The sequence below is a fragment of the Eublepharis macularius genome, chromosome 2 (genome assembly GCF_028583425.1).
Source record: "Eublepharis macularius isolate TG4126 chromosome 2, MPM_Emac_v1.0, whole genome shotgun sequence".
Taxonomy (NCBI): domain Eukaryota; kingdom Metazoa; phylum Chordata; class Lepidosauria; order Squamata; family Eublepharidae; genus Eublepharis; species Eublepharis macularius.
This window is the reverse complement of record NC_072791.1, coordinates 100647143-100674211: the sequence shown is the minus strand read 5'-3', so window position 1 is coordinate 100674211 and position 27069 is coordinate 100647143. Positions and strand designations below refer to the sequence as shown.

At 41.9% G+C, this 27069-nt stretch overlaps 1 protein-coding gene across 1 annotated transcript in view; it reads right to left on the bottom strand.

Moving 5' to 3' along the window:
- Positions 1–382: 382 nt before the first annotated feature.
- The window catches only part of NELL1 (neural EGFL like 1), a 910256-nt gene continuing 883569 nt past the window's right edge, over positions 383–27069 (bottom strand). Inside the window, exons 18-20 of the mRNA XM_054969963.1 lie at positions 13528–13704; positions 3382–3606; positions 383–433 (exon numbers count right to left, since the gene is read on the bottom strand). Of these exons, the coding sequence (XP_054825938.1) occupies positions 383–433; positions 3382–3606; positions 13528–13704 (453 nt within the window). The remainder of the gene's footprint in view (positions 434–3381; positions 3607–13527; positions 13705–27069) is intronic.

Here is a 27069-nt window from a genome sequence, read left to right as displayed (position 1 = left end):
TTGATCTAAACTAAAATAAAATAGGAGTTCTATCTTGCTGTTTGTACATAAATTAAATAAATAAATACATCGTATTTTCCAATGAAATAATTCCAATGCATTTGCAAATAATTTGACAGGAAAAGGGTGTAATTTACATCACTCAAAACTTTGAACAACCATAGATTTATATGCATCATACTGTAAAAGTCACCCGAGACAAGCCTAGCAAGGATGAACACATGGTGGTAGGTCCCAAAGGCAACTCCCAAATATCTTCCTTAGGCAGAGACTTTGGTAACTGTCTGTTGTATAAAACTCCCATCGTGTATAACTGCATTTGTTTTGAAAGTGGAAATTGCATCAGTTTTCCTCACAAAAAGAATAGTCCCAGCTTTTTATGTTAGTTATTGTGAAGGCATTCTAAATCCACAGAGCAACAGACATGTCCATTCTGTATGGAAGAGAACATGAAAAATTAACATTATTAGTGCAACTGGTCAACATGTATCTTATGACACAGACAGTAGCAGTTCAGAGGCACATTAAATAAGTGGGATTGGGCTGTGCTGTTCACAAAATAACCGAGATACTAACTGATCTTTTTTTAACTATCCAAAGTCCTAATTCACATATTCACCAGGATCCAGCACTACAAGGAAGACCAGCTGCTTAGCTCCCACCCTTCCATGTGCCTGGGGCAGTATAAGAAATCCTGCCTGAGACTCTGATGCTGCATTCAGGTGAGAAATGTTCCAGCCAGGGTTGAGGAAGACTGGCTGCTCAGTCCTGGCCTTCCCTGAACCTGTGGAACTATAAAAACCAATGCCTATGCCAGTATCATGATCATCCCATCTTTCTTCCAATAATTTTTCACACTTATTTTCATATTTCTCCTTAGTGATGTGATTTCTATTTGCAGAATTAAGCTTCCCAAAGTTACTTAGATCATTTTGCCAGCTTTCTTCCTCTCAGGACCACACTTCTAGTTAGGATTGTCATATGCTTGCTGGGGGCAGGAAATCTTCCACGCTCGGTGTTGCCTACCAGCACTCCAGAAATTAGCAGGAATAAAAAGATCATCAGCAATGGTGTGATTTTGTATCTGGGAAAAACCTGGCAGTGGTGTTGAGCCTCCCTAGGAATCACTGGAAAAAACCATTGAGTTCCTGTTGATTCCCAGAGGGACACAATGTCACTTCCAGGTTTTCCAGGAAGTGATGTTACGCTACAGCTTCTACAGAAAGCAAGAGTTGTGAACTGTGAACCCACATGGTTCAGCTATGTGGGCTACTGGGGACCACAGGCAGAAAATTCTACACAACTGGATTGTATATACCTCTGGTCTTGAAAATGAGAACACTCTAGATGTACCCTTAGCACTTAAGACCTTCTTGTGGTACAGAGCAACTTGCATGGGCACAGTATGTCAGGAATACGTGCTGTTTTTGGAGACTACAAATCTATGGCTTCAATTCAGAAGCTACTGATTCTAAAGCAAACAAAATTAAGGTGTAGTTTACATAACTTTAGTCTAAATGTTCAAGTGTCTACATTAAATCCATTTCAAAAAATGTATCAGCTGAGTTTTTTTAAAAGGTTGGTTCTAAATAATTTTTAAAAGGAGCATCAAAGATGCCTCTAGCAAGGTCTGATCTCCAAAGTAGCTTGTTTTCTGCTCTCACCAGATGTTGGAGACTTAATCCACACAGCAAACACAGCAATTTCAGTGCCATACTAATCCTGTCTCTGCTGTCCTATGATCTGAGTATGTGACATCTGAGAAATACAGATGAGCCTCAGAGATATAAAAATTACTTCCTCCCTGACTGCTCTGCTTATCCCAGAGCCTCAGGAAAATAGCCCCCAAAGGACCAAAAAGCGAATCACACTGAATTAAGGCTCACATGGTCCAGCCATTAATTCATTTTCCACGTTGCACGAAAGAAAGGGGGGAGGAATCCCCTGCAATAGTTTATATAGTGTTTCATAAAAACTGCATTTGGTAGTTCCAATTGAAATGATCAAAAGAAAGTGATTCTCCCTATCAGGATGTTATAAAGAAGCAGGAAATGGTGATTTCGCTTCTACGCATTGCTCAAAAGCTGCATGTTATTAGCTGTAAAAAGTTACTATTTTGGTAGACACTCATTTTCTCCTCATTTAAATAAAAGGCATAGCCTTGGATAACTGATGATAATTGCACTAAATGTATTACAGCATTTCTGAGACCTCAACTGGAAGAAAAGATCAGGTTACACCAAGCATTTTCAAAGGGATGTTATTTTATCAGACTTGGTATTGATCATTTCACAGCCTGATCCTTAAACCTTCCTGCAACAGAATGCAATTGCTTAAGATGGGTACCCAAACAGATAGTCCACAAGCATTATTACTTAAATGCTGGACCACCTACATAACACTGTCATCAACATTATAGGGAGAGGAACGTTTTCTTCTTTGGGACAGTAGTGGATTGGACTTTATTAGATCTACAATGGTGTGCCAACACATGTCTCTGCTGAGCAGGGTAGAACTTCTGGGGTCCACTGTCAACTATTGTTGTAATTCAGAGGAAGCCCTGCTCCCTCCCGGGCAGGATGGAAACACTTTTCTGGACCAGGGCTATAAATGGATTCTGACTAAGTCTAGACTGCAGTGTCAGACATAACTGAGCCCTGATTCTGAAGACTCAGCTCTTCAACAGAGCCTGAATTAACCCAAAAATTAGAGCTTGAAAGTTGTCATCTCCCTTGTCTAATCTTACATTTGTATTTACTCCATCATATTTAATGACAGCTGATCTCGGAAAGATTGAGAAAGTTCTGCAAAATCAGACTCTTGCTTCTATTTTCCTGCTTTAGAGAAGAAATTGATTTTTTCTTCCCTTGATGTACAATTTTTGCCAGTCCCTCTAAGTGCAAAGGAAATGTAGCAAGAAGCATAAGAGAATCTAAATGGATGCAGTATGAACAGTTCAGGTTGTATTACTATAGCTGCCTTCTCTAAACAGACAGGATATTTTCAAAATATATATATTTATAAAAGTCTAAAATGTTTACTAGTTATTGACATCACTGTCCTACATGTATATTGTAAGGCATTAAGACTGAATATTTTAAAGTTGTGTTACTATTTAAAGTTGCAGAACTATTACATATTTCTGATTCAGAGTCCTGGGACAATAATCACATAATTACCATTACCACAGATCACATACATTGTTACTGTATTCTCATTCTGCTCTTGCACCTCACTATTGTAAGCACAAGCTAAGAGTGAACTCCTAGGAAAGGACTTTTTGAGTTTAGTATAAAAATTATGCTTGACTTTCCCTTGACCAATCACTACCAAATACCTTTTACCTGCTATAAATATGGACCAGATTTTGAAAGCAAATACCTTGCATTTGCAGGTTGTACAAGGTGATCCAACCATTGTCCATACAGAGCCACTGAGTCGTGTTATTCCATAGCCATCTAGACATGTTTTTCTGATATCATAAGTAACATTGTCAGCCAAGCAAGGGTCACTGATGCAGCGGGGGCAACACTCTCCTTCTGTTATTGCTGTATAGCCACAGTTTAGTGTTGGGCAAGCAAGTGGCCAACAATCTACTTCTCCTTCCTATAAAAAAACAGAAAGAAAGCTCTGTGAGAAACTATTAAATTACTACTCAGCTATGAACCCAAATCAATAATGGTAGCTTTTTGTATCAGTGTAGAACCTTAGTACTGTATGATTCTCTAGAACTTGCCTGAGCAGCATGTAACCTGTCATTTCATAACCATCTGCACAACAATCACCTCTGGACATCTGTGAATAGCAGTACTTTTGGGTTCCTCTGTCAATAGTATTTTACATTTAGAAATGCTGTTGCAGTGCTTGTCATAAATTGTTATATGAAACACACTCTGGTGTATATAGATACTCAATGTATTAATGTATTAGGTTGTTGGCATGTAGGAGCACATTCAACATTAAAGGTGACACACATACACATGTTAGTTATGCAGCACCAGAAGAAATTAGGGCACTATTCTCTGTACTGGAAACTTCAGTACAAATATCACTGACATGAACGTAGCTCATTCAAGGAAGTTTGGGTAGATCACCTTCCAGATAAACTAGACCATTAATCTTGCTTGATAAATAATGAATAGACACTTTGATCTGTGCAACAACTTCTAATATTCTTAAAATTATTACAGGAATTACTTTGTATTTACTTAGTTAATAAAAAAGTGTTAGTATACTAATACTAGTATAAAGCTCCATATTTGTTATTCCTAATCGCATGCAACAAGGTGTTGATGGTGAGTGTGGAAGGAGATGTACAATCCTGTCTCTATTACAAGAATGGAAAGATGTCTTCACCCCTGTTCAATTGAGTGCTAATGGGTATCATATGCTGCAAGAAATTATGAGTGCCGGTGCTTAGAGCATTGGATTAGGACAGGGGAGGCTCAGATTAAAATTCCTATTGAGCTCAAACCTCATAGGATGACAGACACTCCGAGGCTAACCAACTTCATAGGATTGCTGTAAAAGACGCTATTGCTCTTTTAAGTGGGATAAAAAGCAAACAAATAACTAGTTGTACACACACATTCCTCCTGCCCTGATTAAAAGATGCAGGCATCTTGCTAAAGATCTAGGTATAAAAGCCTGCTACTGCATGCAGATCTCATTTGGTGGGTTGAGTCAGTGGATTATTTTTCATTAAAAATGAATAGCCCCCCTTTTAAAAAATGTATGTCTCCAACTTCAGTTAAGCAATTTATAAGGCTGAGAACTACTCATTAAAAAAATAGACCAAATTATCACATGAGTAATCCACTGCTACCACTAGCTATTTTTTGTGCTGAAGTTAAATACTATTCAATAGTTTACAAACACTTAGAGATAGAGATGGGCATGAACCAGAAAAAAAATGAACCGTGTGGTTCGTGATTCGTTGCATTTCATAAACCACAAACCACGAACGTTCACGAACCTGCCCCGGTTCACGAACTAGTTCATTTGGTTTGTGAAAACGTCATATACGGGTCAGCAAATTGTCACTTCCGAGTCAGCAGAAGGCCACTTCTGGGTCAGCAGAAGGTCTGCAGGAAGTCCATTCCCTGTTGCCTAGGAAACTGATTGATCGGTGCCAGGCTGTCTGCAGTGACGAACCAAAAAATGAACGAATTGATCGAACCAAACCGTCTAAAGTTCATGGTGGTTCATCAGAAATGGCTCTGATGAACCGCTGGTTAGCGAACCTCGAACTGAACCGGTTCGTACCGAACTTTGGTTCATATTTTGGTTCATGCTCATCTCTACTTAGAAATAATGAGAAAGTAGTTAACTTGTTTGGAAACCATCAACACTTCACATAACCAACATCTACGTGTATATTGGAAAATAATTCATGGCCCTGTTATTTGGTATGTCAAAGGGCCTTATTTTAACTTTAGACCATTAAAACACACTGTCCAGGGATGCAGTGTTGTGTAATTGAGCTTGAACAGTTAAATGCTTGTACAGTAAAAGTCAAAGAACTTAGTTTCGGCAGTATGGATCCACAACAACAGCCAAGATTCAAAGAACTATTTAAACATACCAAAGACTTATAAACCTCATTGGAATTTTTAAAAAAATCAAATAGCAGACATCAATGTTTTATCAAAAACTGATTTTGAAATTCCTCTAATTCAGAAGCTATTTGTTTCCTAGCACTGAAAAGCAAAATTCCAATACTTGTTGGACACATGGAACTAGTCATGTGTCCCCCCCAAAAAAACCCAGTTTATTAGAAAATAAGATAATAAGCATTTATATAACTTTTCAGAATATTCATACTTTACATGGGTTGTTTTAATAATCCTTACAGCTACGCTGTAACATACGTCTGTCTCTCTGAGTGGGACCGAGGCTGAGACATAGTGGCTTGCCTAAGTCAACAAAATAAACTAATGTCAGAGGTAATAGCTGCCGTGCAGACTGTAGGAATTCACAGTCCCATCCTTTTAAGTACCTTTAGCTGTGCAGGTAGATACTGGAAGGCTATGGTTTGATCATATGATATGACCCTAATAGTGTATTATAGCACTGAAGTGAATATTAGATTTCAAAGTTGACGAATGTTGAAGATCTTCATATAAATTTGAATGTTGATGAAACAACCACCCAGGTATGATTTGTGGAACTGAACATCACAGTTCCCCTTTTATTTCATTTTATTTCCAATTGTAAATAACTAAAACATTCTGACTACACCGGTGTTTCTCCTGCTGAAAAGCCTTATTATTATTGGGGAAGAACTTTGAATACAGCCAAAAAAGTCAAATTAATGGTGCAGTCAATAGAGTGGAGGAGGCTTTTCAGATACAAAAAATGTATGTATACAAGCAAGTATATGCAAGATCCATAACTGGGCCAAGGTATGACAATGAATGTAGTTTACAAAAATAGTTCATGATTATCTGTTGAGCAATATAGCTGTACTCTCCTCCTCTCTCCAGCAAAACCCATTCACCATTCCTACAATCATTTTCTGTTTATTTCAGTAATACCATACTCTCCTGGACACTGTGTTATGCAAAAGAATTGTTCCTGAAGTTTAATTTTTTAAAAATTATAGCCTTTATTTTAGTCTTAAGGTGCCTGTAGTCTACAAGGTGAAATGGTCAGTTCTTTGTCTGCATAAATCTTGAGGGTATTTGTTTCATGATGACCCTTCCAACCTCTCCTTTTGCAAAATGTTCAGAGCAGAAAGTTGCAGCGGCAAAGCAAGCAAAATAAAGATGGAAAGTTTCAACTGATATTAGTAAAACTTAGGATGCCTTTAAATATATCATATTTATATTGTAGGAACTAATCTAATATGTTGATTAATTTTGTGTTTGTTTGTTTGTTTGTTTGTTTGTTTGTTTTGCAATCTGAAAAGCTCACATTTTAAAAAATATGTTTACAGCATTTTATCTATTGTAGCCACCAGTTTGGGTAATGTTGTGCCTCCCCCTGCTCTGAGATATTTGTAGATTTTTTTCATGTTCTATATGTTTAGATTCCAAATTTCTCTTCTAATTTCGGCAGGATTTACTATTTTTCCACTGGGCCTATAAGACAGAGTTGTTCTGCCAGGCTCATGGCTGAGGTTGAGCCTCCACTGGCCTGTGAAAGTTGCCCACCACTGTTTGTTTTTCAGCTGCTGTTACTGTGCTGCTATATCCAGTTGTACTGCTGTATCGTTGGTTATTAGTAGGGGTGTGCAAAGGCACACTGTTTCGGGATTCTTGTTTCGGGTATACCCGAAACGAGAATCTGTTTCGGCAACCACTAAATCCGAAACGGCAAGCCGTTTCGGGTTTAGCTGTTCGGTATCATTTCGGGTTGTTTCGGGTTGTTTCGGGTTTCTTTTCAATGGGAAAATGCCTCCGTCTTCCAGGATGCCTGGGGGAGGCATTTTCCCACCGAATCAAGCCACAATTGGTGGGGACCTTTCTCTAACTTCTCTCTAACAAGCCCCCAAGTTTCAGACCGATTGGACTTTGGGGGGCCAAGTTATGGCCCCCCAAACCCGGTCCCCTATCCTCGCCTAAAAAAGGGAAATGTGAACATCTTTTTAGCTTGCTGCTGCTAATCTTCTTCATTATTTCCTATGGGGAAAAAATGAAGAGGCGGGCTTGTCTTGCCAGGGGTGGCATTTTGCATGCAAAATGCCCCCCAACCCTCAGGGGCCCTTCTCCCACCTTTCCTCCCACCCCCCACCAAGGCTCAGCCTGCTCCCACTTGGGGGGGCATTTCATGGCCTCCCCAAGTAGGTGCTCTTTTCTCCACCAATTCCACCTGGGGGAGACTTGTCTTGCCAGGGGTGGCATTTTGCATGCAAAATGCCCCCCAACCCTCTGGGGCCCTTCTCCCACCTCTACTCCCACTCCCCACCAACGCTCAGCCTGCTGCCACTTGGGGGGGCATTTCATGGCCTCCCCAAGTAGGTGCTCTCAGCCCCCAAAGTCCACCCCCACAGCCCCACACAAATCCAATTCCCCCCCAGCAGCCACACACAGACTCAAATCCCGATTCCCCACATTAGCCCCTCACAGACCCAAATCCACCCCCAGCAGCCCCACACCCATAACCCCAGGAACAGGCTGGCAAAGGCCAGCCCTCCCCGTTTGTTCCCCATGCTGGGAACTTGTAAACTCTCTTTCCCAGGGCAATTCTGCACAGCCCAGGGGTGCCACAATGGTGGGCAAACTTCTGAGTGCCAACTTGTCCCTGGGAAAGAGCACCTGACCTGACACACAGACAACCACCCCCTGGCACCCCCACCACCTACAGAGAAGCCTGGCCAGCCTGCCATACTGTTTCCTATGATGGGAACCAACTGCACATCAAAGAATAAAACACGAACAACACAAAATAATTTTTTAAAAAAATTATTTTCTCACTTTCAAAGTACAAGTAGGCAAAGCATTATGACACATTACACCAGCAGTCCCCCACACAGAAAAATAACATGACTCACTTAAGATCAGAGAATCACAAAAACACAATTCCTGTCAAAAACACTTTATTTCTTGAACAGCTTTACGTTACACAGCAGGGGGGCACACCAAAGGGTATGCCAGAAGTATCTTACACAAAAATGACACAACTCACTTCACATTAAAGAATCACCCGAAAACACAATTGCTTTCAAAAACACTTTATTTCTTTAACTGTTTTAGGTTACACAGTAGGAGGGCACAACAGGGCATGAAAGCAGCGTACTACACAAAATAATACAGCCCACTTCACCTTTCTTGACAGCAATTGTGTTTGAGTGATTCTCTGATGTGAAGTGAGTTGTGTTATTTTTGTGTAGTAGACTGCTTTTATGCCCTGTTGTGCCTTCCTACTGTGTAACCTAAAGCAGTTAAAGAAATAAAGTGCTTTTGACAGCAATTTTGTGGGGTGATTCTTTAACGTGAAGTGAGTTGTGTTATTTTTGTGTAAGATACTGCTGCCATGCCCTTTCGTGTGCCCCCCTGCTGTGTAACCTAAAGCTGTTCAAGAAATAAAGTGTTTTTGACAGGAATTGTGTTTTTGTGATTCTCTGATGTTAAGTGAGTTGTGTTATTTTTCTGAGGTGGAATGCTGGAATGCCCTTTGGTGTGCCCCCCTGCTGTGTAACGTAAAGCTGTTCAAGAAATAAAGTGTTTTTGACAGGAATTGTGTTTTTGTGATTCTCTGATCTTAAGTGAGTCATGTTATTTTTCTGTGTGGGGGACTGCTGGTGTAATGTGTCATAATGCTTTGCCTACTTGTACTTTGAAAGTGAGAAATGTTTTTTTTTTAAACTTTGTGTTGTTCGTGTTTTATTCTTTGTTGTCCAGTTGGTTCCCATCATAGAGAACAATGGGGCTGGCTGGCCAGCCATCTCTGTAGGTGGTGGGGGAATTTGAGGGAGGGTGTCTGTGGTTCACTCAGGGACAAGCCCTCTTTCACAGGGACAAGCTGACACTCAGAAGTGTGTCCACCATTGTGGCATTCCTGGGCTGTGCACATTTGCTCTGGAAAACAGAGTGTTATAGTTCACAGCATAGGAAACAAAGGGAGAAGGCTGGCCAGCCTGTTCCTGGGATTGTGTGGGGCTGCTGGGGCTGGATTTGGGCCTGTGAGGAGCTACTGTGGGGATTTGGATCTGTGTGTGGCAGCTGGGGGAGAATTGGGTATGTGTGGGGCTGTAGGGGGTGGACTTTGGGGGCTGAGAGCACCTACTTTGGGAGGCCATGAAATGCCCCCCCAAGTGGGAGCAGGCTGAGCCTTGGTGGGAGGTGGGAGGAAATGTAGGAGAAGGGCCCCTGAGGGTTGGAGGCATTTTGCATGCAAAATGCCACCCCTGGCAAGACAAGCAAAAACCTTTCCCTTTTAGGCGAGGATAGGGGGACCTGTTTTGGGGGGGGCATAACTTGGCCCCCCAAAGTCCAATCTTTCTGAAACTTTGAGGGTTGTTAGAGGAAGGTCCCCACCAAGTTTGGCTTGATTCGGTGGGAAAATGCCTCCCCCAGGCTTCCAGGAAGCCTGGGGGAGGCTTTTTCCCATTGAAATGCATTACTAAAACAAGCTGAAATACCGAAACGTTTCGGAAATCGCTGTTTCGGATTACCCAAAACATTTTGGGTTTTCTGAAACGTTTCAGGAAACGTTTTTTCCGGGTATCATATACCCGAATTGCACACCCCTAGTTATTAGTTGTGCTGCTATTTTTATATGATGTTTTAATGTGGAACATTTTAAAATTATTTTAAGGTTGTTATCTGCCCTGAGCCCGCTTGCAGAGAGGGCAGAATACAAATATGATATAAATAAATAAATAAACAAACAAATAAATAAATCCCAGTATATGGTAAATTTTGGAAGTCCAGTTCAAAATGCAACTGTCTTCATGAAGTGGAAGACAAAGCATGTGCCACACCCCTCCACCACAACACCATTAGTTGGACCCTATGAATCAATAATAGAAGGAATTCACAGAATAGGTCTCTTTCATTTCAGCCTCTACCATGCCTTAAAAAGCTACTATTGAGGAAAAGAATGGAATACACCAAGAAAGGGAAAATCAGCTGAAATCACAGAATCCAACCCAATGTAAGGAGTGATAAGGCATGTGCGGCCATTTGATTTTCACAGGCATGTGGGAAGACTGCATGAATGAAACTTCATGCATATGGTTCTTCACATTTTGTTCCTGACCCTCCAAGGAGTAGTATTTTATCAGGGTATAGGATTATTCATGAATCACAGAATCTAACCATGTATAATGAGAGATGGGGCATGTGTGGCCATTTGATTTGCATAGCCATCTACCCCTACAAAGCTATCTGGAAAGATTGCATTCACATGGTTTATTCACATGGATCTTTGCATGAAGCACCCATGCCACACACTATGTGTAGAATGGAGAGGAGGGATTTGCATCTTTACTGCCACCAATTGAAGACTGCTGCTGCAGCTGAAGCATCTAAACAAGTTCATAAATACAATTTCAATAACACACAACCTGCTGCCATTTGGAAGCCAGTGCTACTTTGAACAGTCTCCCTCTAACTTAAAATGACTATTACAAGTGTCGAAGCATTTTTTAAAATTTTATTTATTTAATTAATTATATTTATAGTCTGCTCTCCCCGCAAGCAGACTCAGAGTGGATCACAATAACAAATAAAACATAAAAGAATAAAAATGTGGTAGCATAAACAATAAAATCAACAATAATACAATTCATTATTGTATTGTAACAGCAGCACACATATTGCACCCCTCATCAGACAACAAAAAAGTTCTGGGGTAGGTTGGCCGGCTGCCAGATGAACAGCAGAATTGGGGCTATACACCCCTCTACGGCAGAAGGTTGGGTGGGTGGGTCACCCGCCTCAACCTGCATATACCTGGTGGATTATCTCTGTTTTACAGGCCCAGCAGAAAGACAGTAGTTCCCACTTGGCCTGGGTTTCCATAGACAGTTAGTTCTACCAGGTTGCTGCCAGCGGCTGGGGATTCTGCTGAATGCAGCGCCCTCTGGGGAACACAAGGTGAGAAGCGGTCCCACAGGTATGCTGGTCACAGTCTGCTAAGAGCTTTAAAGGTTGAAACCAAAACCTTGAACCTGAACTGGAGTTCCACTAGGAGCAAGTGCAGCTGATGCAAACTGGTCTTATGTGTGACTGGAATGGAGTCCTGGTCAAGACATGTGCTGCTGAATTCTGAACCAGTTGCATCTTGAGGAGCAGGCCCAAAGGCAGCCCAACATAAAGCTGGGGACACAAAGGCAATGTGGTAAGTGGTTATATTTTTAAAAAGAATGACAATTCAGCCATGCCTCTGGGCAGCTTAAGCTGCTCAAGGAAATGGCCGTGCATTGCTCTCCTGGAAGGAGGAGAGCAGAGCAGCTTTCCCGGGCATCCAGGGCTTTGCCGGGTGGGCGGAGCCAGCAGCCGTTTCAAGCAGCTCTGCTACTCGGCTTCAGTTGATCTTGATGCTCGGCCCACCCTTCTCACCCTGATTGGTACAGGATTAGCCGGCTGCTGTATTTGGAGCCAGGTAGGAATTTCCCCCCCTTATACCTAATTGGAGATGGGATGGGGTTTTTTTTTGCCTACCTTGTACCAGGTCCCATGTGTTGGAAATTGGCATGAGGTGGTGCTAGTTAGTGACATCACTGGTGGAATAGAGTTTGGTTAGAAGCAGCAGGCCGGTGAGCACCCTTGGCACTTCCCTATTGGTAGGGAGGAGGGGTCTGCTAGGAGCGGCTGGTACTGCTTGTGATGGCTGCCAGCGCATGTGGGCAGACTGCCTGGGGGAACCCCTCATGCAAGACCTTCCCTCTCTGCTGTACAGCTGAGGCTTAGGAGCTTGAAAGGGGGGAACCAATTTGCCTGGCTGGCTGGGTCTCCTAGCCATCCACATGGAGGGCTCACACCCAGGGCTTCGGGGCTTGCCCAGACAGGTCAAGGCAGAGGCCTAGGTTGGACCCTGTGGCTTGGCCTGTACCACTTTACCCTTGCCGCAGTTATATTAATGCTGTGTTGAGGTTAATTTAATAAAGTGGCCCTTAGACCCAACACCTGTGTCTGTCTCTTCATTCCAACTAGGAGGGCAATGCATAAACTAATTTTTCTGTACTGAAATAATTTTTTTATTTTTTATCCTGATTTTATTGTCATTTTTCAGGCATAATGTTACTGAATGGGATGGGAGGGGTAGTTTTTTTGGGTCCTGAAAATTTGGGGCAGCTATTTTTGTTATTTTTCTCCCATTCCTTCTCAGAGGCAGTAGGAATGGGGAGTAAAGGAAAGAAAGGAAGCCAGCCCTGGACTTACTGATATTGTTCCCATTGGACTTTTCTCCACCCTTCCTGCATAACTTGCCCCATAGTCAGAAAATGCCAGGTGGGCAGGCTCTCAGACTATCACAAGATTTAGCTGCCATAGAAGCCATCTCCTTCATTCACACACCACCAGCAGGATTTTAAAACATTAAATTGGCAATTTAATACTGTTATGGTGATATAATAGACTAACAATATTTGTATCAGCTTAGCTATACTTGAATGCACTACCCTAATTGGCAGGCCATTACCATTTGAAATAAGCAGCATTCGCTCAGCACTACTAAATAGTATTTAACTTTGGCTGAATAATCATCTTGATTTCTAAGGAATTTTACTAATATAGACTAAGAAAAGACCCAATTGATTTTCTATCATATTGCATTTCTGCTGTCCTAATTAGTGGTGAGCTGCCTCGAGCAGGTTATGGAGAGGTGGCATTCAAAATTTCTATATAAATCAATAATGTGATCCTAACTATTTGTGGGGAAATACCACTATCAGGCGTACAATTTTGAGCTGCTGTTCCATTGGAACCAGCACTATGCCCCATGGGCAAGCCATTTAATAAATTACTGTAGCATGCTGGGTGAAGTGGAAAAAAATAATGTTAATTGTATTTTCTGAGTATTGTTTTATCATCACACACTTTTAATGTTCATGCATCTCTTTTATGTTGCCTTCCATACCAAACAGCGGCACTGCTGACAGCTGTATGTCCAGTTGTCTCCACTTCGGTACAGCTTGTGCCCATTCTGATCTAAACATTGACTGGTGACTCTGGTGTCACATTCTGGGCAGCAGAAGAAATCAACACTAGGGTTCTGACAATCACAAGCAGTCCGTCGACAGAATATCTTGCCATCCTGTCAAGAAAAAAAAAATCACTAGTACTAAATAGGGGATAGTTTACAGCAAATTGCAACATGCCTAGCAATGAGTTAGCAAAATGTATTTCACAGTCTTAACGACAGTACTTAAACTAGATAGCTCCCTAAATCAGAAATCCTATTCATTCCTACACCATCCATTAATGAAATATTTGTTTAAAACAATCCATTATCTGAGTGTATTGCAGTGTTATTGCTCAAATAGCTATAATAGTTTGTATGTGGTTCTCTTTACTTTCCTGCTTTAATAAGAGATTGCATTACTAGCGGGCAGTGTCTAATTAATGATATAATCAGCAGCCTGATGAGCTCTTCTTAATGAGCAACAACTCTCTAAAAGAAGAAACATTCTTGAACTGCACTGCTTTAGGGCTTACAGCAAAACGCACAAGGTTATAGGACAAACTGCTGCATGGACTAACTAGATACTCCTAAGTTAGTCCTCTGTACTACTTTTTGAAGATGTATCCCTCTTAACTCGGGTTTTGAAGTGGCTTAAATATGCATAGTGTATCTTCAAATGGATTTGTTCCAAAGAACTACTAAAAAGTGTTAAGTTGAACACTGAAAATATGTAGTGTTGCAGGCTTGGCCACTGATTTGTGTGCAGCAGTTTATCCTACATTAGAAAAGGAAGGATGATGTGTCTATCTCCTCAATGGACCTTGTTTGTCTGGAAATGGTGTTGCTTAAGTAGGGTTAGCAGGTGCTTGCTGGTGGTGGGCAAACTCACAGACATTTGTCCCTCGGCCTATTGATGGCTGGTGATTGATGGGAGGAGGCAAGTCACCTAGTGATTGCCTGCTACTAGAAGGCAGCCTGGGAGAAAAGGCATGCCTACCTCTGCACTCACTACAATGATGTCACCTGCCACCCCAGCAAGCGTAACCCAGCTGACCCACACCCAACATCACACCTGATCAGCCTCACAGCACATGCTGTCAGGAAGGTTGCAGGCCGGGCATGCAGGCCCAGGCCTGCCATGCTAGTGAACTGGGGCTGGAGCAGATGCATGGCCCAGCCAAGCCACTGCCTGCAGTCCCAGCTCCTGGCCAGCCTCCTGCCCTGAGCTGCTTCGACCTGTGAGAAGGCAGGGAGGCCTGAAGGGGGTGAAGCCTCATTGGATGTGGGGGCTCATCCCCCCAATGGAGCAAAGAGAGGAGGTGACCGGCATGAGCCAGCACATCATCTGCCCCTTCCCAACCGCATTCACTCCCTCCCTTCCCCACACAGGAGCAAGCTATCCTACCTGGGACCCGATGAGTGGGGTGCAGCTCACCCCAATATGTCCAGCCTGGGCACAGGGCTGAAGCGGAGGAGTACCGGGAAGGGGAAGTGCTAGTGCCTTGTCTCGACACCCGGGACAGGAAATCTCCTGTCCCAACTGGCCATGCCTGCTGCTTTGACGCCCTGTGTGCCTTCGTGGGCGAGGAGGCTCCCTTCTGCCTCTGGCCAGGGAGATGAGCTCAAGGAAGCAGTGGTAGAGGCCGCCTCTCCCTGGCAAGTTGGAGCAGGGGGCCCACTCCTGTTTCACCACTGCTGAGGCTCAGTGTGCTGTGAAAAAGCCTTGGGCTGTATGGGGGGAGGAAACGGGATCGGGGCGGGGCCACCAGACAACATGATTACTTTTGAGAGGTGCTGGAACTCCGTTCTACCACGTTCCAGCTGAAAAAAAGCCCTGAAAAGAATAATAGGGATAAAATTGGCTCTTTTATTTAAAAACCTTGGGGTACTCTACAAATCAGTCTCAGAAGCTAACTCTGCCTCTCCTATGCTTGCCAACAAAAAAGGAGGTGGTTGATTCGGTTTCGTTTTCTCAGCCATGCCGGACGCTCCTCTCGGCTGGTCCGGGAGGAAACGACCGGGCACCCTGACCGGGCGGCTGATCCGCAAGGATTAGCCCCCAGGACTCCCAGGGAGGGAGCCAGAGTCCGGGACGCGGCAGGAAGAACTCCCCGAAATCAATGCGGGGGGGAATTGCCCGTTTGTCCCTATGGAGGCCGGCAGATGTGCGCGGCGCCTCGAGTGCCGCCGGGCAACGAGAAACGGCAAGTAAAAGAAACAGGCGGAAGCCTGTAAACAAGCGAATCCCTTCTGTTCTACAAGCGTTTGTGAAGGAGAGGTTGATCTGAAGAAGACTCGCTCTTCCCCTTCGTTGAGTTCCAGAATTTTGTTGGCGCCCCCCCCCCCCAAACGGCAGCAAAGAAGCAAAGTCCCGCTCTCGGTAAGTCAATCTCGGCTACCTTGCAGAAGGGGGAGTCGCTCGAAGAGTTGGTGCGCAGGGCGGTGGTGGAAGCTATAAAACCCTTTGTTGACAAGTTGAACGAAACTGATCAAAGGGTGGGCTTAATTGAAAGCGAGGTGAAAACCATTAAGGCAGCAGTGGGAGGGGCAGAAAAGTCTGCTCTGGAAAGTGCGTCACTTGTGAAGGCTACAAAAAAGGAGCTGAAGTTGGTAGAGAACCAGCTGATCGGGCTACAGGTGGAACGAACGCAGACAATTTTGCGTCTCCAAAATGTGAAAGAGGAGGAAAATGAGGATCTGTGGGATTTGGTCTCGGAACTACTGGCGACACCCGCGAGGACGACTAAAGAAGAGGTTAAAAGCGCCATTTTGGAGGTCCGTCGGGCTTCTTCAAAATATGCAGCAAAGCGACAGTTGCCTCGTGAGATCATTATTGACTTTTCATCTAAAAAGATTCGGGACACCATCCTATATAACTCATACAATGCGGATTTGGACTTTATGGGTTTGAAAGTCAAGATTTTGAAGGACGTTCCATTTCTAGTCCGGAAACGGCGTTTTAAATATAAAAAGTTTGCAGCTCTTCTGAGGGACCATGGAATAAAGTACAAATGGTTATTCCCGGAAGGAATATGGTTCAGATATAAAGATCAGGCCTATAAGATATTATCAGAAGATCAACTAAAGGATTTTGAGAATAAAAACCCAGAACTCTGCTGCACCAAGAACGAAGAAAAGGAGGAGCCGGAGGGGGGGGAGGAGGAGGAGAGCATCGCAACAGCAGTTGCACAGAGAGAATTGCGTCCGGGACCTAGAAGGGGGAGGAAAGTTTAATCAGAATTTGAAATGTTTATTCTCTGTATGATTAACCACTCCATCATTATTCTATGGAGCTATTTTTGTATTATGACAGTATGAAGGGAAACATTGAAGTGTAGTGTTTAGTGTTTGTAGTTCATTCCCCCCCCCTTTTCTTTTTCCACCTCCCTTTGTCCCTTCCCTCTCCCCTTTCCTTGTGATAGTCTGGTGTAGTGTTTTGTAGCTATGAAAAAAAAAAAGGAGGTGGTTGTCTCATGTATCTGAAGCATGGATTGTATTCAATCCACCAAAATATCACAGTCAAATGCTGCTGAAAGATCCAACATCAGCTATGATACATTGCCCTTATCAGACTATAAGTGAAGATAATCTGCTAAAACCACTAGTGCTGTTCAGTCCTGAATACCAGTTTGAAACCAGATTAAAATGGGCCAGAGCTATGTTTCACCCAGAAATGCCTGCACTTGCTTTGTCACAACCTCATACCAAAAGAAGAGATTGGGAATAGTTCAATAATTGCCCATATCCTCCTAATCTAGGGATGACTACTTAAGAAGGGGTCTAATCACAACTTTTTATAGTGAAGGGACATACTAATAATCTCAGTAGGATTTAATACCCAGGATGGGCAAGGACTCCATATGCAACAAGTAGCCTTCATAACCCCATGTAACATGGTGAGACGGAAATCAAGTTGAAGCTATCCATAGTAACAAAAAGTCACCACCAATACCTCCTGCACAGAATCTACTCCCAAACCAGCATCCAAATTGGATCAAATGAGAGACACAATATTGGCGAAATCATCACAGCTAATTTTCAAATCAGAAGCAAGAATGTGAGACCTAGATTACATTAGGCTAGAACTACCATAAATAACTTTTCTGGAGATTCAGCCGATTGAATCATAGAAGAAAATATTTTTTTTAAAAAAAATTCTTCACTGCCACTTTGGTGTAGTGGTTAAGAGCAGCAGGATTCTAATTTGGAGAAACGGGTTTGATTCTCCACTTGAAGTCAGCTGGGTGACCTTGGGTCAGTCACAGCTCTTCCAGAGCTCTCTCAGCCTCACCCACCTCACAGAGTGATTGTTGTGGGGATAATAATAACATACTTCATAAACTGCTGTGAGTGGGCATTAAGTTGTCCTGAAGAGTGGTATATAAATCAAATGTTGTTGTTGTTGTTGTTTTGGAAGCAAGACATCAGCCTTGCTCCAGGGCACTGTTTGCTCTATAACTGGGCTGCCTAGCCACATGCTCAGTGTGTATGTTTTGGATCCAAACACCCACCCTCAAGTTTGCTTGAATTCATTTGTATAATCCTGGTATACATAAGTGGAGATTTCCCAGTTACTCCCTCTTGCTGCGTCTCCTTTAGTGCTAATTTCCCCAACTCACAAGGAGACTCCCTATTAGGGTAACAATAGTGGGCATGTGCTCTGGCCATCTCCCCACTCTCTCTGTAGCCTCCAGTTCCCTGGTAAACTAAGGAGCTAGAGTCCTCCTGTATGATGAGTGGATGCTCATATGTGTGAGAAGATGCCAAGGAATGACTTTGTAAACTGTACTAATATCACAGCCTTTACAGAGTCACCATCCAGGGTCAGACCATTTTAGAGCAGCAGGTAGTGATCTGATCAAGGCATCTTGTAAGGAACTCACTACTTTATGGTCCAGGTTCTAGTAAAATGGCTGAACTGAGGCTCAGAGCCTCTAAGTGTTGTTGGGATTCTGGCCTAGTGGGAAAATGTGCTGGCCAAGCTAATCCTTAACACCTGCAGAGCAGTCTCTGTTACCTAGAGATTGGGCCTTGGGAGACAGTCTCACAGAGTTTTATCTACACTCTCCAGTTTTCCCATACAGCTGAAACATCAATTAATGGCTTTGCCCTGATTGGCTCTTGAGTTGAAGCAGGATGGGTTGAGACCTGAAAAGATGCCTTCTCAGACCACCCAGTTCTCTTCTGTTTGATTCCATTCCATCATGTGAAGAAGTTGGAAGCTCCATGCTACCTCATCATCTCTGCATACTTTGTGCTGCATAGCATAAGAGAGGGCTCATATTCTGTAGAGAAACAACTAAAGATGCCAGCAAGAGAAACTAGGTAGCTAGCTCTGTATGTTTTAGTAAGGCAGATTTGAGCAGGTAACTGTAAGGTTTATTTCTTTTATGTATGTTGCCTGGGTTTGAGTGCTTTATGCTTTGCAACACTCCTAATGTCAATAAACTGAGTTTTATTTAAGCCAGTGTCTGGAGGTCATAGCTTGAATGTGGATGTACCTCAGAACAAACCCAGTGTTCTCATATATTAGATGGACAGATACTTCCTTCCTGCCTGATTGCTGAGGTGGCTGTCATTCATTACTGTCCAGACTTAGGAGGTTGGGGAACCTGGTTCATGCACCGTTCCTTCCTACCAGAACATCCTCAATCCAGAAAAAAAGATCCAGTGTCAGGCTCAACAGAACTTTGGGTAGTCCTATACATGGCTTGGGGGGAGGGGTCATGAGCCAAACCAGTCAAGGATGCCTCAGTGTGGACATAGAATTCCTCCAACACTTTAAGATCTGGTGTCTATAACACCTGTGAGACCAATTCTGTCAGCTCAGCCAGAGCGACTAGTTGAACGTTACCCGCAATATCCCTACCCCAGCACAAGGTACATGAAATCAGAATTAACCTTTTTCTGGACCTCAAAGTTGTGGAAGGAGAAATACTATTGAAAATACAATATCCACTACTACCATCTCCACCCATCTCTTGGTTCTGGGTTGATGAAGGACCATGTACGCTGCTGGAACTAATTGAGATGAAGTGATATTTGAGACATCTGGGCTCTTCTACATGCTTGACTTTTTCCTGATTTTCTTAGCAGTTGATTGACAAGCATTGAAATGGGTTTGGGTACTGTTCTTCCACACGTGTCCTCCCTTTGCATTTTTACAGTTGTGGAGGCTCTTAATTTCTTCCTGGCATCCCTTAAATAATCATTAGTTAACAATGTGGTAAAGAGTGCCAACTATACAAAGAAATTAATTACCCACGTTATAAATTCTGTCTACAAATTTATTCCTAACTTTTACACACGTATATGATTCAATTAATATTATAGGAAGAAAACCACATGTAAGAAATCCACAAGTCAGAAATTACATTTGTTCAGGCATCTAATATCTTTTCTACATTAATAACAATAAAGTCATCATTAGTGGCATTATTGGTGATGTCAGAGCAACCACACCACTTTTTATTTTTTAAACGTGTATAAACATGTGTATGTGAATCCCCAGCTTTCATTTTAAAAAAGTAAATCTTTTCCCTTGCCTCTTCCCTGGTGCAAAGTAAGCCTCTCCCCTTGTGTAGATATGAAGGAAAAGGCACATCTCCACAATGGAAGAAGCTAGAGACTTTTTTAAAAAAAAAATTAAAGCCCGGAATTCAGAGAACATGCTGCATTTTTTATTACAGCAGTAGGTCGATATATCAATATAAATCAATCTTTTTTTTAAAAAAAATCAAAAATAAAGCCAGGAGAGGCAGGGAGGAAAGAAGTGGTTCGACAATAACAAATGTTTGATCATTAAAAAGAGTTTGGAGGAGGGTGGGAATGGGCGAGACAAACAAAACCAAAAGAAACATTACTCATGAGGAAAATAGAGACTCAAAATCAGCTTCAAGAAAAAGATTGGCCTAAAAGTCTACTCTAAAGAACTGAAGGGGGGGGGAAACCCTGGGGGGGAGGAGGAGGAAAGGAAGCAGCAGCAGCAAAAACTAAAGGCAAAAAAAAAATGTTTGTGGAAATCAGGGGATAAACAAAAGCCATACAGGGCCAGAACCAACAACAACAAAAACCATGTGGAAAACCCCATCTGAGTATTACAACTAGCTTTTGCTTATACATGACATGTCAACAGCTCCAACTCGCTTTCTCTCTCTCTCCGTGTATGTATGTATATATTTCCCTGATATATATGTGTATATACACACACAAACAAACACACACATTTCCCTATATATATAGGGAATTTTTTACTTACAGACTTTCATTAAACATTATTATTCTGACTAGCATGGTGAATTGCACTTAAAAACATCTATATGATTTGTTTATAGAATTGAAGATAAATTTATAAAACTTTATATCCAACATTTTAAAAACTGAAAAAAACTTTTATTATTTTAAAAAAGGTAAAAATGGAGACACCAGTCATGTCTCTTTTGTCCTGTGGGTTTGGAGGTTTTGTATGTCTGTAAGAAAACAGAAAAAGCTTATTGGGAGGATACTGAATAAAGAAATGTCTCTATTACCCATTATGTGACATTACCAGGAAACAGTTTTCTTTCCAACATTTTGAGTAATTATTTTAAATAAATAAATAGAAGCTGAACAGGTGGTCCCATTAATTTAACAGGAACACACTAATGTTTCAAAATAGGGGCTGTTAAAGAAATTTAATATGGCAATTTAATGGGAGAAATTATCATTTCTTCACCTAAGTTTATATCTATATAGTATTTTACATCTTGATGTATTAGATAAAATCATTTGGTAAAAATATATGTCTAGTTAAATACCATGGATACAATGTCAGTATATCTAATAGTCAACATGGTCCCATTTTAAAAAAGGTAAAGGTGGTCCCCTATGCAAGCAGTGAGTCATTACAGACCCACAGGGGAATGTTACATCACAATGTTTTCTTGACAGACTTTTTTGTTACGGGGTGGTTTGCCATTGCCTTCCCCAGTCATCTACACTTTACCCCCAGGAAACTGGGTACTCATTTTACTGACCTTGGAAGGATGGAAGATTGAGTCAACCTTGCGCCAGCTACCTGAACCTGGCTTTCGCCAGGATCAAACTCAGGTCATGATGAGAAGAGCTTGGGTTGCAGTACTGCAGCTTACCACTCTGGGCCATTTGCAGTTACTTAAATCTGCAGATCAGGACCATGCAGACACAAAAGAGATATTCCTACAAAGGGGGGTGGGGAAACCAGGTTTGTAGGAAAATCTTAAAAGTAAAAAAGGGGATACTAAAAAACCCAAATAGGGAACAGTTGTCCATGCAACTGTACACAACAATTCTTTAGTGGCAGGGACATGCAAGGAGGACAAGGACAGTGTAAATTAAGGAAAACATAGTGGCCTCCACTCTCTATAGCTGCTGAGGTGGCAAAATTGAAGAGGCACAGGACCCACCAACCCTCCCCACTTTTAAGGCAGTGATATTCCCCTGCCAGTGGCAAAAGCAGAGGTGGGCAGGGACCTACCAGACCTCCTCCTCCCAAGGCAGCAACAATTGGAAGGGCTGGGAAGGATGTGTAGGACTCCATAGCTGACCTGCCATGGCTGAACTCTCCACTAGATCCCACTGAGGTGGGGAAACTGGAGGTGGGCAGGGAGCCACAGTTATCACTGCCCCCCAGGCATGAAGGTATGGGGAGGAGGAGCAGAAGCCCAACCTTCTGTGGGAGTTTCTTAGTGATTGGGTGGGGAAGAGACAGAGAAGGGTTGGCAGAGAAAGAGGAAGAGTGTCAAAGAAGAAGGGAGGGAAAGCAAAGGCAGCAAAGGCAGGGAGAATGGGATGCCCATCCCCACAAGTTTCTTGTAAGTCCCCAATTGTCACATCATAACTCTCCCAATGAAATAAATGGGATGCAAATATTTTAACTTTCAATGGAAAATGCCCTCTGATTCATTTTTAAAAACATTTCTTGACCTTTCTCTGGAATAAAGTTTTTTTTTCCTAACACAATTCTAAATATTTACTTGTTGAGAGATTCTGCACATTTGAATGATTACAGGTTAACTTAGAACACTTGTAATACATAAAACATCAAGATTATTTTTAAATGCTAAAAAAGCACTATGTTAGTTTCATGAAAAAGGGAAAATGAGCTTATTCGAATTGTGGGGATAATAATTACAGGTATTATTGTTCTGAAAACTCTACCTGTTATTATAGGTGAATAAACAATTTTAGCTCTTTTATATGCAGAGCATACAACTGAAAGCAAGAATACTAATGAGTTTTTTTTCCATTCAGGTGCTGATTTATTCATTTGCTAATCTATTAATTCAAACAAAAAATCCAGCTGTATTTAAGAACAGGGTTATGAGTGGTTCCGTTATTCTTATAGTACAGCAGGGCCCAAGCAGGTTGCCACAGATCTATTTCTTCATCCAAAGCACTGTTGTGGCAGTGGCTTCACTTCTTTTCTGTTCACTGTTACTTGCTACAGTATAGAATAAGAAACCATAGCAAGTGAAGGACTTAGGTGGTAGACCACAGAAGTGGTGTGAGAAGAGAAGCTGGAACCTGGGCTAAGCATCTAATTCCCTTTTCTGCTGGAAGGTCATGAAACCCTGTGCATCAACTAGGGCCAGGGCCTTTTCGGTCCTGGCCCCAGCCTGGTGGAGTGCTCTGTTTGAAGAGACTAAGGCCCGGCAAGATTTGTTATCCTTTCGCTGGGCCTGCAAGACAGAGCTGTTCCGCCAGGCATATGGGCAGTGCTAGGTGGAGCCTCCCTGACTGGTCGATGAGGGATTGGGCCCTCCCCACCACTAATACCTCCATTTTTTAAAAAAAAATCTGTTGAATGCAGAGATGCTCTGAAGTTGTTTTAAATTTGATCAGTGAAATTCTGTGCCACTATGTTGATATATATAATTGTATTTTAACTGTATAAATTGATGTTTTTAGAATTGTTAATTATAATAACTGCCAACATCTTTTCCACACTGTGACACTGAGAGATCTCTGTCTTTTGGTGCTACACCTCTGAAGATACCAGCCACAGCTGCTGGTGAAACATCAGGAACTACAATGCCAAGACCACGGCAATACAGCCTGAAAAACCCACAACAACCAATTATAATAACGGTTTCATATATTTTAACCTTTATGTATTTTGTAATCCACCCTGAGCCTGCTGGAAATGTGGGGAGGGAGGAATAAAAATCGAAAATAAATAAATAAAAGTTATGTAAGTGAGCCTGCTTGCGGGGAGGGTGGAATATAAATATGATAAAATAAATAAATAAATAAATAAATAAGTTGAGTGTGACACAATCCTAGCACAAATGAAAAACTAGCATAAGAATTAGAGAATTTCTGTTGATTTTCTATTGTTGTTGCAGCTTCTCAAGCTGCAACTTGAGGCTTTCTATAGCCTTGCAGAGTGGTTTTTCAGAAGGTGCGGGCAACTGCACTCGAGGCAAAGTTTTGTTCTGTGAACTTAGTTTGTGAAAGAAATGGATCCAACCTAATATGTCCAATTCATATTCAGAGCTGGTTAACAAAACATTAAAAGCAAGCTGAGATGAGGTGGTCAGGGACTGTAGCCATAAAGTGAAGCGTTTGCATTTCTGCCCCATTGAACAGCCAACCTCTGCCCCTGCCCCAATTTGTATCTGTAGGACTTCTAAATATTTACTCACAGGTGTTTCCTTTATCTTTAAATGCTGTATAGAGCCAAGAAATATGCAACTACAGTAAAAGTGTCTAGCTTACATTGTTCAATAACCTTGCTCAAAAAAGGAAAATTTGTGACTGATTGATACTTATTGAGATATCCAGGGCAGGCTTCTTTAGAAGTGGACACATGACCACCTGTTACAGGGTTAGGGCAACCACCCCTCTCTCAGGGCAGCATTAACTACCTCTTGAACTCAATCAGTCACCCAGTAGATTTAAATAGCCAGCAAGGACAAGGGTAATTCCTCATTCCTCCGCTTGAAGCCAACTGAGTAACCTTGGATCAGTCACAGCTCTTTCAGGGCTCTCTTAGCCCCACCCACATCAGAGGTGATTGTCATGAGGATAATAATAACACACTTTATAAACAGCTCTGAATGTGGCATTAAGTTGTTCTAAAGGTCAGTATATAAATAGAATGTTATTATTACTATTCAAGTGATAATCAAGTTTAAATCTGAATTATCAGGAAGGCCTTTGTAACATAAAGATAAGTACAATGAATCAGCAAATTGATTTTATACACAGAGTTGGACAACAATTCAATGAACATACCAACTTTCATTATTTTTAATATTGCTTAGGCTTCATGGTTGTGAAAGCCTAAAAATGCATACTCAGTGTCTGTTAAGGAATCATCCAACAACTACAGAAAACTGGCAGAGGTATTCAGTGATCCGAGAAAAACATATATATATTTCAGAAATTATCTTTTCCAACATGACACTCTGTCTTACTGCCAAACTTGCTGAGCACTTAATTGGTTCTTCTCACCACCTCCCTCTACATATTTTATGTTTTTTAAAAAATTAAAATGTTGCAAAAATCCAACATTTGGGTGGAATTAGTCAAATTAAACATATTATGCAAATTAGTAATAAAGTCAGTACATCTGGTATGTGGGCTTAATTAGAATGTAAGCTTTCTATCACAGAATTCTACAGTTACACAATTATATACTTCTCTTTCTCATAGTTTTTAAAAAAATGTTACAGACCTGTTCGTTTGGCACTCCACAGAGACGAATTTGACCCTAATATTTCAGTGTCACACATATGTAGCCTTTTAAACTACACCAAGTCTTTTGCTGCTTTAGAGTGTCAAATATCCATCTCTAAAATAGCCTCAGCAATTTCTAAATAATCTTTTCATTATGTGCACAGAATGAACAAGCAGGGATTCTATTTCTTTTCAACTGGAGAAATAAAACTAAAAACAACCACCATGACTACTACCAAATACCATGATTAGATAACACCTTTCCCTGTCTTTTTACATAATTTAATTAATTGCACCAGGAGAAGTTAAGTACAAGAGATGTCATTTTAGCTCAGTGAATTCTTGGCATTTAATACTTTTGAATAATCAGAGCTTTAGATAAATTGATAGCATATGACAGAATTGCATAACAAGGGTTTTTTAACAGTTTTTAAAATGGAAATGATGTTTATGAACTGAAATAAAATTGACTGAAATAAAAATTTATATTAAAAAAGGGGGAAATGAGAAACCTTTTTTATGGTTTATCATGAGGACTGGTATGTGATTATAAACAATCAAAGTTCGAGTGTTTTGGGACTGTCAGGGGTCTGGGGCATATCCCCCAGACTTACCGGGAGAAGAGGACAGGAGCCGGCCAGGAGACAGCCGCCCTGTCACCCCAGCAGGCAACCTCGGCCAGAACCTACCTGCACAGGAGGGAGAGAAAATAACACCCAAGCCTCAGAGAATTAGAAGGGGCAGGTGGAGGCCAGCTAGTCCCACCCTCCAGTGGGAGTCCAGGGTGCCAGGCAGGGAGAGGGAGGGCAAAGGCCGTGGGGACAGGCAACCAGCAGCCGGGCAAACTGAAGTCTTACCAGCCAGGGCGGAGAAGCAGCCTCAGCAACCCAGGGCCATGCCCCAGCCTGCAGCTCAACTTGAAAGCAATAACCTAGCCCAGGGGATGCCAGGAGCAAAGCAATACCAGATAGAGCTGCCTGAGGCAATCTGGGGGAGAAGATGGGCAGTCAGCCAAGGAGGCTCAGCTGGACCTGCCTTCAGCTGTCAGCCCAGCCAGAGAGGCTGGATAGCCAGCCAACAAGGCACAGGTCGCACCATTAAACAGGATTGTGCCGGGAAATCATGCTAGGAAGACACTCCATTCTATGAATTTTGTGTGATCTTCCGGAAATGGCCAAAGAAACATCTATGGTTTTATCATAGAGTTTTGGGGGATTTCAAGAGCTAACTCCCCTCATTTCCAGGTTTTCCCTGGAAATGACATTGTCCTGCTCACAGTAGCACTGTTTAAAAAATTCCCTTCTGCTGCTTGAACCATTGGCAGGCAACAAGAATGAATGGGGGCATAGCAACCCTTTGTTAAGCTCTCTATTTAAGTTCCTTTTCTGAAGCCCTGCTCTATGTGTCCCTGTCTTCAGATGTACGGTGGGTAGTGATCAGAGACAGGATTTTTTCTGTGAATGCCTCCTCTGTGAGGCTCACCTGGCACTAACCTTATTTACCTTTATGTACCAGACTAAAACATTCTTTTTTAAACAGGCTTTTAATAAGAGGTTTTATTTTTTAATATTTTATGGTTTGCTTCTGCCCCGAAGATCATTCTATTTATACCTTTTAAGGTTGCTCAGTGTGTATATTATACTCTTATTCCCTGGCTGTTTTAACTTCATTTCGCAGGCTTTTAATGTTTTTTTTTTTATGGTGTTGGCCTATTTTTTAAGGTTGGATTGTATTGGCTTTGTTTTTAATGGGTGTGCTTTAATGGATCTAGATTATCTTAATTGTGAACTGCTTCAA